General features: G+C 31.5%; 1 protein-coding gene across 2 annotated transcripts in view; it reads right to left on the bottom strand.

Moving 5' to 3' along the window:
- LOC122397499 overlaps positions 1 to 16,756 on the bottom strand; it is a 111,530-nt gene that overhangs the window by 51,543 nt on the left and 43,231 nt on the right. For both annotated transcript variants that reach the window (XM_043396681.1, XM_043396682.1), the window contains exon 9: positions 285 to 706. In XM_043396681.1, coding sequence (XP_043252616.1) covers positions 285 to 706 — 422 coding nt within the window. The remainder of the gene's footprint in view (positions 1 to 284; positions 707 to 16,756) is intronic.

Here is a 16,756-nt window from a genome sequence, read left to right as displayed (position 1 = left end):
TGGAATGAGGTATTTTTTAATACATCAATCGATTTAGCTGGACAATCGTTATAAAAAAGTACTAACTATGTAACGTCGAAAAATTAGTAGTTCAGGAGATATTTCAATTTACTATAGGGATTCTCTACTGATTTTGAAGTTCCATCGACCGTAGAGTAAAACTTCTTAGCCCAGTTTATTATACCAACACGACGATAAAAAAGTTCAGTTGGAATAAACGTTACATTCAATTTGGAGGTCGATAATTAATACGTAGACCCAGTAATTCCTAACGAGCAACTTACCTGACAAGGCGTCGTGCCACGTCCAGGGCAACAGCTCCAATCCTGACTGCTGTTGGTCTCCGTTCCGACGTTGTTCGTCCCGATGGTAATCGGTATACCAGGTGGCAGAGGCAAGGTTCCGCTCTCGAAATAATCCCAGTCGCAATCCTCCAGGGACTGCGCGTGACTGCCACCACGTGGCAACCCGTTCAGGACAGAGGAACTGGAGCAGCTGCTGTCAGCGTCGTCCTCCTCCCGTCCGGAAGACGAGTCCGAGCTGATGAAGACCAGTCGCCTGTAGTCGACCACCGGCTGATCCTGTCCCTGAATTCCCGTTGGACTGTGCTGTCTACCGCCCCGTCCGATCACGTGCAACGCTTGGAAGCCTTGCAGATCCTCCGCGCAGCAGGTCCTCGCGTGCGATCGTCCTCTCCGTCGTGAACCTTTTCAATGCATCAGTTTTCACATGCTTAGAACTCTTAAAACTGTTCAATATTTACTTGCTAAATAAATAAAACAGAGTTTCATCCTAAGTTTTATCCTAGGTTTCGACCTGAGTACGTGTTTAATTAATGTAATGCTGTTCTTAGCTTGACGGTTTTCTGCTAACTGAGCTTGAGGCTCGGGGGGAAAAGAAACGAGACGCTTAGGGGGTGCAATAAACGAGTGTTCTCCGTAGTGTTGATCTTTTTAAGGGAGGAGACTGCACCAATGGATACAAATTTCCATTAAAAATAACCAAAAAGCGATTTCTACTGCCGAGAACTCCCCTTGTTAAATTCATAAAAATTTAAGTAACTAGGGGACGCTTCGATCAATGACAAACAAATCGCGTTTACTGTAATTCGATCATTTTCATTGCAAGCTGATCGATCAAATAAGAAAATTTATTATATTGGTATGGTATAAGAGGACAATTTATTATGTACAGAGTGTCCAAAAAGGTTGGGACCAAAATTATACTACGCGTTACTCGGGTCAAATAGATGAAAAAACTGCACATTTTACCTTCGAAAATGCTTTATTGAAAAAATATAAGCTTTTAAAGATATTTATGATTTGTTGTAACGGTTGTGAGAAACGTTCGAAAATTCATCCCTTTGCAAAAATGCGGGTTTCCATTCATCGAATTAGCGACTGTCAAACTTTTTCAAATATTCCATCTGTATTTGGAATCATGGTAAATGCACTTTGAATAGATTTCCAAAGTTGATCTTCTTTTTCTATTGTACTTTTATAAATCAATTCTTTTGCGTAAATAGAGCATTCTTGGGCATAAGTTTATACGAACTTTTTTCGTCTATTTAACGTTACTAGTATATAGTTTCGATAATGCCCCCTTATCGGTGTTATTAATGGCAATTATCGGTATTGATTCCAATGTTATCGTTGTTTATTCGCGGATCCATCGATTCTACTGATTGTAATGTCTCTATTTGCTAAATGTCTCTGAGAATTCTGGGATTTCTGACGATTTCCATTCACAGTTCCATGAAGTTTCGATACTAATTCTTAAGCATTCTAGTCAGAACATCGGAACAACGAGAATTTTATTATATTTAAGATACTAGTTTGACGCATTATGTCGTTATTTATATAGATCTTGCCAAATTACATAAATATTTTACGCACAATCGTTTTTTTTTATAAAAAATTTTAGCAATATATTATTAAGATTCTAGGCTATAAAAACATCGAAAATAGAAAAAATTGATATCTTCGAAAGCATCAGATTAGAATGCTCCATTATAGCGCCTGTCTAGATCTGAGATATTATATAAATAAATTATTATTTTTTTAGAGTTGGTCATCTTTGACATATATGTATAATTAAGCAATATTTTAGTAAAGTGTGAAAAATTATTAGATTTTGAATTGCGTGAATTTAAAGTAGCATTTAAAATGTTTAATATAGAAAAATGTAAATAACATTTCTTTCCATTAATATATCGACCATCGGAGTTTAACAACTACAGCAGTATTATTGTATCATTTTAAATATATAACTACTGTAGTCGTCTGTTATTTTGTAGTAAAATCTCACTATGTTATTTATGTATATAGTTTATAAAATTTTTATAGACATTTTTATATTTTTGTTTCCATGTATTATTTCTTTTACAAGGTGATTCTGATCTATAAATAAATAAATATATCCTCAATTCCTAACTATTTATTGTTATAACTTTTTATAAAAATTACACAATTTCTGGTTTTGCATCATCACATTTATAGTATATAGAATATTAAGTGTTATTTACTCACTGATGTATGCGAGCAAATAAATATAAGACAAAGAATATAAAATGAAAAGAATAATACAAATATTGAAGCACAACAAGACATAAATTACAAAATTGTAAAAAATTTTCAAATATACTCAAACTTAAAGCTACATGAAACGATGAAAAATTGAAACTAACATAACCAATATTATCTACTTTTAAAACAGAATATAAATTTATTATACAACGTTAAGTGAGATGTAATACTAAATTTTTGATTACTATATTCAACCAAACTTAAGAAACCAATATTGTAAGAAAAAATTCTTCAAAGGCTAAAAAAACCATATACTGTGTTTACCATTTAATCCTTTTTGATTGATCGTTGTGCGTTATACAATCAGCATTAAACGTGAAACAGATAGATGCAATAACTGTCTTCGAGTTTTTCATTCATCGCACATGAAAGCATCGGCCCATGGCACAGTAGAAATTAATTCGTTAAAAGTTTGTGTTCACGATCATCTTATCGTTGAGTGCATCAACGAATTGCTAAACAAATATTCCTCGGAGGTAATGATCCTGTTTACCCTTAACCACTAATGAACCATAAGAGAACTCGGTTCGTTAACGATTAAAGTTACAAGACACGATTAAGTGACTCGAAAGCTGTTTTTTTTTTGTATTATTTAAAATAAAAACCAAAGACTGTTTCAAAGATATATTTTATTTTAAACACTAATGAAAGGATAACGATTACATTAATTCCCATGAATTCTCAGATTTTTTAAATTGATACAAATTTAATAATTTTTTTGTTAATAATTTAACGAGATGAAACACGTTTTATAATTTCGCTAAAATCTTTCTATGGAAATATAAAAAATATCGTTTGTGTAACACATGTGACGAAACAGCTAATGTAAAGAGGTGATTAAATATTTACTCGTTGTGTAATCGATAAAACTATTTTTACATACGCGTGCAAAAGTGCTTGCAGCGCGTGTTTTTACGCAATGAGCATTATTCGAATAAAATTGCCACTCGTGAATGAAATTTTGATAAAACTTTTATTGGAGCGCATGTGCGTCACATTTTGAATAAGAGAATATTAATAATAAAATAGCAAATTTGTTATATTAATTTCTTTCTTTATTGAATAATATGCTTATTCCAAATGGAACACCCGTTACATGAGGATGCTTATAATTCAAAGTAATTCAAGACAAATACGAATCATGAACGAGAGTAGGAATATTAATGATGTTAAAAGAAAAATTTTTAATCGAAGAAGACCAGGATCAGTGAAAGGAGCCTAAGAAAGTTTCTAACAATTATTAGCAAGTGGAAACCGATAGCAAAAATTATCATGCATTTTCCAATTTGCTTACAATAAATAAAAAAATACTGTGAATCTTGGAATCTTGGATTCATAATTAATCGTGTTGATATTCAGAAATGGACTTTACAAGAACAAAGGGAAATGAAAGCTTTGAAATCGTTGGTTCTAGAAATTTAAAAAAACTTCGCCGTATTACTTCATGAAAAATTACGAAAATAAAAGAAGATTAGTAAATTTTAGAAAAGCAAGACAAAAGAAAAGTAAAATTCTTTACAGTGCACGCGTAATGTGAAAAAATATTTCCAATTTAAATCAATGTGAATTTCAACTAAAAATTCATTTTTAAAGATTATTATCCAAACAAATTTGTAACAAATATTGTAACAGCACCCAATGATAATAAAAAAAAAACAACAGAAGAAATACAATTATTAAATATTTAAGGGTCAAGGATTTGAAAAATTTGTATCAAACAATTTTCGTTTCGAGAATAATATAAACGAAAAATGTTGACGAAAAATGAAAAAAATTTGGAATTCTATTAAAATGTAATTCTGAAGAAAATTGAGGGTTTACATATGATCTCAAATGTTGTAACGAAAAATGGCGGTTGTACGATGTTTTTGATACAGTTTGAAACATTTTTTCTCAAATTATCATATCTCCAATAGATATAAAATATTTTTATCTCTTGATGGTAGTAAGATGTTATAATAGTTATGATAGTTAGATATCGTGCAGTCTGATAATAATTAGAAATTTATATAATGGTATTCCGATTGCATAACATTACGTATTATTTATTTTAACGCTCTCGGTTTCCAAGATTCTAATTAACAAATGAAACGTAAACGAAAGTTGGTATACACGTGAATTTTTAAATTTATAAGTATCTTTTACTCTGACATTAACACGATAAGAACGACGGCAGAAGACCATAAATTATTATGCTTGAGATTATATTTATATTCATAGTTAGGAATGCTTGGTATTTTCTGGAATACTATAATCGAAAGTAAATGAAAATATTCGTATTTAAGTAATTTATTAATAAAATAATTTAATATTATAAGGCTACACGATGTTTAATTTCATTATGTATTTGCTCGTTAGTTTCCATTCACTTGTTAGACTAAAACGCGAGAATAAATATTTATTACACAGCTTTTCGTTTGATTTTACTGTGTTCGAGTATTTCTCGAAGCATTATGCTCCCGAGGAGCATGGTTTTAAGAAGAATGCACTGAAATCTGCCAGGTGGTACGCTCGAGCAATCTGACACGCTCTCGAAAATACTCTATAATTCGTCGATTTCTCGAATTTCAAAATCAAACTTTATAAATGTATTTTCAAACAATTAAACGTTTCAAATATGCACAAAGTTTCTTATTTGTTCCAATTCTGCGCAACGATTATCTACTTTGAAGTTTTAAGTCTGTGCCTGCTTTTCTGTTTTCCTCGAAATATTTCAACTTCGACCATTTTTCACGTATCCGTAAAAAAGATCTACTAAAAATCTAGTAAAAAAGAAAATTGAGCGTCTTGACATTTTTATACAAAATTAAATAAAAAAAAAGAACTTGTACATAGTAAATTGTCAGAATAAAGTGTTAGAAGTTGTTTTATCAGATAGCGATGAAGATAATCGTGAATTTTTGTTTTTAAATTATGTGGTCCAACGAAGTTAATTTGTTCAATTGTCAACAAATTCTTTTGGAAAGACTTTTAGAAAGAAAAAAGCAAGACCCTAGACTTTTTTTTAATGGAAGGCACTATAGATAGTTTTGTTTGGATAATTCTTATCAAATTGAGTAATATTTATTTTTATTGTAGATATTAAAGAAGGGCGCGTTTAGACACTGTATTTAAGGAACAATAGTAATAGCTGTGGGCTCCGATTCAGGTAGATTGTACAGTTAGAGTTGTTAGCTGAGTATTAGGGTGACGATAATAAAATTAATAGTATTATTGCTAATTTCCCGTACCCTAACAGTCTACGACCGACAACGGTAATTTTGGTAAATCGTTTGAGGATACTACGTGCACAGTTATTTTTGGAGCAGGTAATCTTTTCTACAATTCATCAAAGTTCGTTATTCATCATGAAATAAATTGAAAACTTAAGAATTTTGTTGTAATCTCTATCGACTTAGAGCAAAACATAGCAGCAGTGTATTTGAATAAAAACTTCTTTACGAATTATATAAAAAAAATTTTTACGAACAATATAAAACAATTAATATATTCTGACGGATGGAGCTGGTGAAAATTTTTTCATTGCAATATATTTAATTTTAGTAAAAATACACGAGTCGTTATTTGTATTTTTTCCCCCCGGAAAATATTATTATCGAGTATGAAAAATAATATCGAGCGTATTACAGAAAAAAGAATAAAGTTAATGGCTATTTGTTACTTTCTTTGCATGCACTGTATCGTCCTAAAATTTTTGTATGATAATGCCATGTTTGATTTTGTTATAAAACTCAATAATTTCTAGTTTATCTTTCAGTATAAAAATTTTGTAATTTTCCAGCACGTACATACATACGTGTACAACCATTTCCATGAAATACAAATGTCGTGGAACAGCTTTGACGTGCCATTTTTTTTGTTTATTAATCCTTAGATAATTTGACAGAGTCTATGCTTATACAATATAAGATAATGTTTTGTTTGCCTTGTCAAAAATAATTGTTTTTTACAGACTTTGAAAGGAGATCAGGAAGGAATTTAGAGCAAGCATGGTAACAAAATTACATATCTCGAATGAGGTTCTAGTTACTGAACAATCGTGAGTATTTTGATTATTGATATAAGGATTAATTAATAAATAATAAAGAAAATTAACATAAAAAATTGTTTCCTATAATTTAGTGATTCTACCTTATATACTGAAAAATACGTAATTAATTCAAATTCTGAATATTTTCTTCGAACAAACTTCGTAAATATTCGGAGTTATTGCTCGAGAATCCCCCCTTAAACAAAAATACTATCAAGGAAAATAGTAAATGATAATTACTTAAGAAAAGATAAGGAAAATCGACATGGAAGAATTGTTATTTATAATTTGAAGATTCTGAACATTTTCTTGGAAGAAAATCCGTAAATATCTGTTACTTTTGAGGTTATTGTTCTAGAATCCCCCTCATAAACGAAAACACTACCGAGGAAGATAATAAATGATAATTATTTAAGAAATGATGGGGAAAATCAACACAGACAAATTATTATTTATAATCTAAAGATTTGGACTATTTTCTTGTAACAAAATTCCTAAATATTTGTTACTTTTGGAGTTATTGTTCTAGAATCCCCACCCCTTAAACGAAAACACTATCGAGGAAGATAATAAATGATAATTGATTAATAAATGGTAAAGAAAATCAAGATAGAAGAATTGTTAACTATGATTCGAAGTTTCTAAATATTTTCTTCGAACAAAATTCGTAAATATGCGGAGTTATTGCTCGAGAATCCCCCCTTAAACAAAAATACTATCCAGGAAGATAATAAATGATAATTACTTAAGAAAAGATAAGGAAAATCGACATGGAAGAATTGTTATTTATAATTTGAAGATTCTGAACATTTTCTTGGAAGAAAATCCGTAAATATCTGTTACTTTTGAGGTTATTGTTCTAGAATCCCCCTCATAAACGAAAACACTACCGAGGAAGATAATAAATGATAATTATTTAAGAAATGATGGGGAAAATCAACACAGACAAATTATTATTTATAATCTAAAGATTTGGACTATTTTCTTGTAACAAAATTCCTAAATATTTGTTACTTTTGGAGTTATTGTTCTAGAATCCCCACCCCTTAAACGAAAACACTATCGAGGAAGATAATAAATGATAATTGATTAATAAATGGTAAAGAAAATCAAGATAGAAGAATTGTTAACTATGATTCGAAGTTTCTAAATATTTTCTTCGAACAAAATTCGTAAATATGCGGAGTTATTGCTCGAGAATCCCCCCTTAAACAAAAATACTATCCAGGAAGATAATAAATGATAATTACTTAAGAAAAGATAAGGAAAATCGACATAGAAGAATTGTTATTTATAATTTGAAGATTCTGAACATTTTCTTGGAAGAAAATTCGTAAATATCTGTTACTTTTAGGTTATTGTTCTAGGATCCCCCTCATAAACGAAAACACTATCGAGGAAGATAATAAATGATAATTACTTAAGAAAAGATAAGGAAAATCGACATGGAAGAATTGTTATTTATAATTTGAAGATTCTGAACATTTTCTTGGAAGAAAATCCGTAAATATCTGTTACTTTTGAGGTTATTGTTCTAGAATCCCCCTCATAAACGAAAACACTATCGAGGAAGATAATAAATGATAATTATTTAAGAAATGATGGGGAAAATCAACACAGGCAAATTGTTATCTATAATTTGAAGATTCTGAATATTTTCTTGGAACAAAATTCGTAACTATCTGTTACTTTTGGAGTTATTGTTCTAGAATCCCCACCCCTTAAACGAAAACACTATCGAGGAAGATAATAAATGATAATTGATTAATAAATGGTAAAGAAAATCAAGATAGAAGAATTGTTAACTATGATTCGAAGTTTCTAAATATTTTCTTCGAACAAAATTCGTAAATATGCGGAGTTATTGCTCGAGAATCCCCCCTTAAACAAAAATACTATCCAGGAAGATAATAAATGATAATTACTTAAGAAAAGATAAGGAAAATCGACATGGAAGAATTGTTATTTATAATTTGAAGATTCTGAACATTTTCTTGGAAGAAAATCCGTAAATATCTGTTACTTTTGAGGTTATTGTTCTAGAATCCCCCTCATAAACGAAAACACTATCGAGGAAGATAATAAATGATAATTACTTAAGAAAAGATAAGGAAAATCGACATGGAAGAATTGTTATTTATAATTTGAAGATTTTTAATCATTTATACGACCAAAATTCATAAATATCTGTTACTTTTAGAATTATTGCGCGAGAATTGGCCCTTAAACGGAAACAGTATCAAGGAAAGCGCGTATACCGGAGTTGGTGACACGGATTGTGAAACTATCGCTACGACATTACCCATCGGGTGGACATGTAAATGACCGTTTAAGGTGTTCGGGCGCGAATCATGAGCACCCGAGCTAAATTTAGTATTGCACGGGTCATTGGTCATCGATCATGCCCGTACGTGCCGAAAAATAGCTTCGAATTTGTGTAATATCATAGATCATTCGGTTGACAGAATATTCTTAACGTCCGAGGCACCGGTGTAATTGGACGACTTTAGATTTTCTTCCAGCGATTAATTTCTTTTCAGAGTAGTCGTAATAACACATTCGAGATAACCTACTTTTCAAACGTAAATGCTATGCACTCGAGTTATCATTTCTGCGCGCGCGTTTATATGTTACAATTAATTTTCTCTATCTCCGCGTTCTATCGCTTTCCACTCCAAAAATCGCCGCTGAAACCGTCGAAAAAGACGAGTCGGCGCTAAAACTGCCTGTAACGTCTGCGTGCTTGACTATTTGTTCTATTTGCTATCCTGGAATTTTTGTTAATCTCGAAATAGTTTCCACTGTAAACAAACCTTCTCCATTTTCGGGGTTTAGATTATTTTTTCCGAAAAAAAAATTGAAAAATACTTTTTTATTAACCACGATCTGGGAATATTATTTTATATTACAGATCAGAAAACAAAGCTCATCGATTCGTCAAATTTAGAAAATTAGGAAAACCCATCTGGGGAAGATAATTCCTTTTCTAAAAAATATTGAAAAATAGTAAAAACCTAAAATAGAATTACTTTTATTAACCAAGGTCTGGGAATATTATTTTATATTAAAAATCAGAAAACAAAGCTCCTCAATTCATCAGATTTAGAAAAATTAGGAAAACCCATCTGGGGAAGATAATTTCTTTTCTAAAGAATATTGAAAAATCGTAAGAATCCAAAATAGAATTACTTTTGTTAACCAAGGTCTGGGAATATTATTTTATATTAAAAGTCAGAAAACAAAGCTCCTCCATTCTTTAGATTTAGAAACTTAGGGAACCCCATTTAGTAAAGATAATTCCTTTTCTAACAAAAAATATTGAAAAAATCGTAATAACCTAAAATAGAATTACTTTTTACGTTACAAGATAAAAAAAAGTGAAACAAATCCGTAAGTTTTATTCCTGATATGATCGTCAAAAAAAAAAAAAAAAATTGCAGTGCACCTTATTTGTGTCTCGTCACGTGACGTTTCACTGAATTTCGACAGTTCTGTCGCTAAATCCTCTCCCCGAATATTTTCTAAATAGTACACCAGGTACTCAGTGGGTTAACATGCATTTGAGCAGATGGTTCTCGAAACGATTTTCTCTGGGGACACTGGATGGCAGACGAAATATCAAATTCGGGGGTAAACGGAACACGACACTTTACAAAGCGACACCGGGAGGACACAGAATTCGACACTGCACGCGATCTTTGGATCCTCTTAGTCGATGAAAATTCACGAACCTCCGGAAAAATGGTACTCCTCGATGCGTAGGGCGGCCGGCGAACGGAAAAACCAAGGATAGCGTCGCTGTTTACTATTTTCCGAAGCACTGTTCCTCGTTCGGGAGGCTCGTGGACGGGGAAACTGGTCGCTGCTTATCGTCCAAGTTCACGAGCTTTATCACAGACCGAAACCACGGAACGATACGCGGTAGCACCGCGATTGAATTACTTTCGACTTTGCTTTCGTCATCCCGGCGAGGTAAACGACACTGTCAAAGGGAACACTGGCAATTCGCGTGGGCTACCGCCGTTAAACTGAGAGCGTCTGTGCCGTGAGGCACACCTGAATCCTACAGCATCGGTCACTACCTTACTACGGCAGAACAGCGTCTATAGTGGCGCTGGTATAATGCATTATGACGTGTACACCGGGTGGCGCGAACGAAATGCTCGACGATCCCGGTCTACCGTGACGCTGAGCCAACGATAACAATAGTCGCGTGTGGCGTTCGCGATTAATGCGTGGTGCTTTTATCGCGACCGCTTTTACGAGAACGACGAAATTTTATTTCGACTCGCTGTCGACTCTGGAGCTCCGTTCGAGTACTTGGAATTGAAACCAAGAGAAAAGTCAGCTTTTCAAATTTTATTATCCAGGTAGCTTCAATGTTTGATCGATCTCGAGTCTTGATTCTTTACACAGAATGTCGAAATTACTGTAATTTAATAAGATTAGAGCTCTACTTATATCACGTATCAAGGTTTTTGTTATTATTTTTTTTCTTTGTGTGGCAATTGTGCTCCAAAATCATTAAAAACTCGCAAAAATTAAGAATTTTTAAACATTTTTTAACTTTTACTAACTTGCTAGCGAGAAAACTGTTCGAATATCAAAACATAATAAATTATTTAAACGAATAGATATTCTTTTCTTATTTCTAACATTATCATGACTTTGTTTAACCTTATCCAAATCTTATTCAAGTGAATTTTATTATTTAAATGTAATGTTATAATTAAATATGATCAAGTTTTCTTGAATAATGAAGATTGTTTGAATCAAATCAAGTATTTGATTGTTTAATCAAGTTTGTTTGAATAATCAAGTTTTCTTTAAACAATAAAAGACTTGATTTTTTTAAACAACCTTCATTATTCAAGAAAACTTGATTATAATAATTAAAACTGTTTAATTCAAATCAAATATTTGATGTTTAATTAAGTTTGTTTGAACAATCAAGTTTACTTGAATAATTATATTGTTTAAATCAAATCAAGTACTTGATTGTTTAATCAAGTTTGTTTGAATAATCAAGTTTTCTTTAAACAATAAAAGACTTGATTTTTTTAAACAACCTTCATTATTCAAGAAAACTTGATTATAATAATTAAAACTGTTTAATTCAAATCAAATATTTGATGTTTAATTAAGTTTGTTTGAACAATCAAGTTTACTTGAATAATTATATTGTTTAAATCAAATCAAGTACTTGATTGTTTAATCAAGTTTCTTTGAATAATCAAGTTTTCTTCAAATAATAAAATACTTGATTTGATTTAAACATTCTTGATTATTCAAGAGAACTTGATTACTTGCTTAATTATAGTCTTATACTTGAATAGTAAAGTTTGCTTGGAAATATAAAAAGAAATATCTGTTCGTTTAAATAATACAGGATGATTTCATCATATTTGAGTAATTTCCTCGTTGGCAAATTAATAAAAGTTAAAGGATGATTTAAAATAAAATGATTTTGGAACAAAGATAAAAACCTTAATACGTTATAATATATAATATGTATAAGTATAATTCTCATAATTAACATATAAGCTTTTATCTCATTACATTACACTTATTCTCACATTTTGTGAATCTTCTCAAGTTTGATCAAACATTCAAACATTCAAGCTACTTGAATAATAAAGTATTTGACACGATTTGAAAAAATGAATTTTCTTTTGGTTTCAATTTTAAGTACTCGAACAGCCTTAGTATTTAATAAGAATAACAAAATATTACCTTAATGTATACAAACGCGTTATTACCAAGTTGAAATAATCGAGCGTGTAATCGTTGTAAATAAATGCAACGATACAAATAATCGTTAAGAACTTTGCATTAAACGATAGAAATTTTGTCGTTAACTTTGAACGTGATATTCGCAGAATTTTAATAAAAGACGTGTACTATTTATGGCACGAATAATTAAATCGTTTGCACAATGTCTGACGCATGTCGATATTTAAATAAACTATTTTTAATGCAATCGATGCCGTGTTTATTTATATAACAATGTATCGCGCGCCAAATAATGACGTACAAATAAATTTAAATTCGCGTTACACAAAAAGTAACTTAAAATATATTACCAACATAAAAATAATTCTAGTGTTGTTTAATATTTCATTGGAACATATTATTTGAATCTTTCATAGATTTCTGCTCGTTCCATATATGTAATAATACGTCAGAATCCGATTAAGGTTGGAACGCAGCCAGGATATCATTTTTTAACAAAATTATAATTTCCTTGACTTCGAATAATTTTGAATATTATTAATTTTTTACTTTAAATGGATTATCTGTGCTAAATGAATGAAATTCGTATCACTTAAACAGAATGTTAATAATTATCGTTACAGTCAATGAAAACGTAATTAAAACTATATATCAATTTTAAAACTGACCGAATTATTTAAAAATAAATATATCTACCACTTAAATGCCAATTATCGTGGATTATATAAAACGAATTAATGTGATTCAGTAAAACCTAGATAATTTTACCAGTATTTTGATCGTACAAGTATTCTAACATTTCGAAACGTTCTTTCGAAAAAAAACCGTAGATGGAATCATGCTGACTGAATTATTTGAAACAATCATCCGGACCGAATAACGATATTAACATTAAACATTGAAATGAATATGTTTATATCGATAAAATTCAGGCAATTTTAACAGTAATTGGAATTATACAAACATGCTGACTAAATTATTTGAAACAATCATCTGGATCAAATAACGATAATATCAAACATTAAAACGAGTATGCTTATATCAACAAAATTTAAGGAATTTTAATAGTAGTTAGAATTCTACAAACATGCTGACTAAAATCATTCGAAACGATCAAATAACAATATTAACGTCAAACATTAAAATGAATATGTTTATAACAATAAAATTCAGGCAATTTTAACAGTAGTTGGAATCGAACAAACCTCTAAAAAAATTATTCGAAACGAGCGCCATTATTGAAGTCTAACCTAAAAGTATTTAGAAAGAACAAAAAATAAATTTGATTCCAACCTCTGGAAGTATAATTTTAACGTATGTATCTATGTTAGACGATATCATCAATGCCTCTAATCTCAGGCTATTTAACAGTAGAACTGCCAACAATTATAGTATATTCACCAAAGAAACAATATAGTATATTTTGTACCAAAGAAATTAAATCGACAAATACTCGAAGAAACGTATAATGCAATTCAAATAAGTGTAATAATTTTTTGAAAATTACTGTTTTCAAAAATTCAGTCGAGCAGATTTTTTTACAAGTTTTATTAGAAATTACGAATGGGTCATTTTGATTGGTTTGCTGGTTCTAATGTTGAGAAGTAAAATAAATTTAATATCAAGCCTTGTAAGTGTAATGGTAACGCGTGTACGTATTGCAGAGGAAGTCGAAGGTTCGAACTGACACGAGGGCAACTGGAAACCGTAGAACGAAACGACTTCGAGGACTTCGCGACACCTTGTATAAGCGTCGCAGGTGAGCGGACTATAGAGCGAAACAGAGAACGTTGTTATACTATTATTTCTATGCTGTTTCCCTGGGGTCCGCTTCGCTTCGTCTCACCTGCTCGCTACGCCTGCTCCAAGCGCGTACGTACACCAACGGAACAAAAATTTGCGTCTGCCGCACGAAAGGAAACAATCGAGACACCGGGTTTCCTCTCGTTTCTCGTGCCCGACGGAATCATTATCCCATAGAGCAGCTAATTAGATTAGATTGGGTCAAAACTGTATACACTTTCACATTTTAAAATGCACTTTGCCGACAAACAAAATCGATCTTTCGATTTGTACACATGAACGTTAAAGTCCTAACCATAGTTACGGGAGAATTGGGGTGAAATTCAAGAAAATTAACACGAGACTAACGAACAGAATTTATAGACAGTGCTATGAATAATTACACAGGGTGTTCATGCTGTTACTAGAGACTGATTATTTTCGAAAATTATTATGAGAAAAAAATGAGAGGGGAAGAAGTTTTATAGTTTTTTTTGTGATGAACAGGACAGTGTATATCAATTTTGAATGTTTACGTTATTTTGCAAGAAATGACATTCGATTTTTTAAATAGAATGTTGTATATTTTTTTTATGTCGCTATGAAGATATATAGCAAGACGAATTCATTCAATATTGCTCGATTATAAAAGGTGTTCACGCTATTACTAGTTAGTGATTTTTTCGAAAGCTATTATGAATAGAAAAAAGTTTTGCAGTTTTTTATGATGAATAGGACAGTGTATATTTTTTTATGCCATCTGAAAGCATTTGTCCACCACCACATAATTGTAGAATTTTCAAAAACGATCTAAACAATAAATTTTCTCTCCGGAGAAATTTCTGTATGCTTGCAATTCAAAATTTCTCCGTTTTGTTAATTAAATTTCTGTTACTAGACAGGGTATTACAGAGAAAAATTTGAATGGGAGATTCTAGAGACTAAAATAAGACGAAAATCAAGAATACCAATTTGTTGATCGATGCTTCGTCAAAAAGTTATTAACGTATAAAGTTCCATACCGATTGGAAAATTTTTCGGGGAAATTAAAAAATTCATTATCATTCTGAAAAAATTATTTTTGGTTTTGGGAGTTAATTATAATCATTTATGGCGAATACATGTACCCTCAAAATCCTACGCACTTTCGAGAAAAAAATTCGAGTAGGTGCTCTTTTTGAACAAAATTAAAAAATTTCAAATCGATGTAAAAAAATTATTTTTGGTTGTAGAGGCGAATTGTAATCATTTTTGGTCAATACACATACCCCCGAAATCCTATCCACTTTCGAGAAAAAAATTCTTTACTGAAAATATAATATGAAGTTAGAAATGTTGCCCCGAAATTTCATGCGTATGTTTAAAAAAGCATAACTTCTGGACGGATTGGAGGATTTTCATGTTTCAAAATGCAAACAACGCGTATTTTGGTGAAGAATATTTAGAAATTCCAAGAATGTTCGAAAAGTTGTTCCTTGACCCCGTAAAGTGAAACAAACTCTACAAAAATTGTCCAATTTTCAAGCAGCCATAACTCCTACAATAGTGAATTTATTTCAACGAAACTTTTTTCTGAAGTAGAGTTCATGGGTACCTACAAAAAAGTATTAAACAATATTTCCGTAGAGCGTCAAACAAATTTATTAAAAATCAAAAACAAATTTTCAAGAAGAATCGACAGGGGTTACCTAAATTCTTCGGCGAAAAAAAAATTTCAAAGCATTCTGGAAAAATTATTTTGAGTTGCGGAGGTCAATTACAATCATTTTTAGTGGATAAATATACCCTCGAAATCCTATGCACTTTCGAGAAAAAAATTCGTGTAAATGGATAAATTCTATTAATAATTTTTAACAATAATTTTGTTAATAATTTTTTGTTTTTTATTTTCGTCTTATTTTGACCTCTGGAATCTCTCATGTATATAAACCTTAAACTTTAAAATGGCGCAAGAAAAATATACTTCTACAGTCGATGATTAACACACCAAAAGAAAGAAACATTCAAAATTATTTACAAATGTTTCCTCCCTTTCCCTTAAATTCTAAAGCACCCTAGCCCCCCCCCCAAAAAAAAATTTGCAAAATGCTGAACCAAAGAATGAATAAACACTCAAGGATGAATCGTAACGTAACACGAAGAAAATAATGTGACTCACAGTGTCGAATGAGTTCACGACACGATACTTTTGGCTACGTTACTTTTTCTTGAGGAGTCCAACGAAAGATTCTAGGATTCGGGGGTTCCCCGTTGCGTTGCTTCCGCGCGATTTTTATTTCGATCTCCGATGAGACACGTCCCCCATCCACAGAAAGTAAAGAACAACGGCGAACGCGGCGTAGAAGAGCAAAAAATACATGGACACGAAGACCGTGGTTAATAGTTGGCATATTCTTCTCACGTCCATGGTTGCAGGATGCTCGCCCCTTTTCCCCCTCGTAGGATGGATATCTCACACCGTGAAATCTGTGATTTGCATTCGACTTGGCTCCGTAGTCACGCTCGTATCGCGCAAAATCGCAGGATAACGTTGGACACACGAAAACAATGGTGGAAAATTGTACCGATTCTATTACGCGCTATCAGACGCTACTTCCGTGTTTCGTTCATCAGACTTCTGGTATTT

Source organism: Colletes gigas, unplaced genomic scaffold (assembly GCF_013123115.1).
Source record: "Colletes gigas isolate AHSC1104 unplaced genomic scaffold, ASM1312311v1 Colletes_gigas_Sc00009, whole genome shotgun sequence".
Lineage (NCBI taxonomy): Eukaryota > Metazoa > Arthropoda > Insecta > Hymenoptera > Colletidae > Colletes > Colletes gigas.
This window is presented reverse-complemented; position numbering and strand designations above follow the sequence as displayed.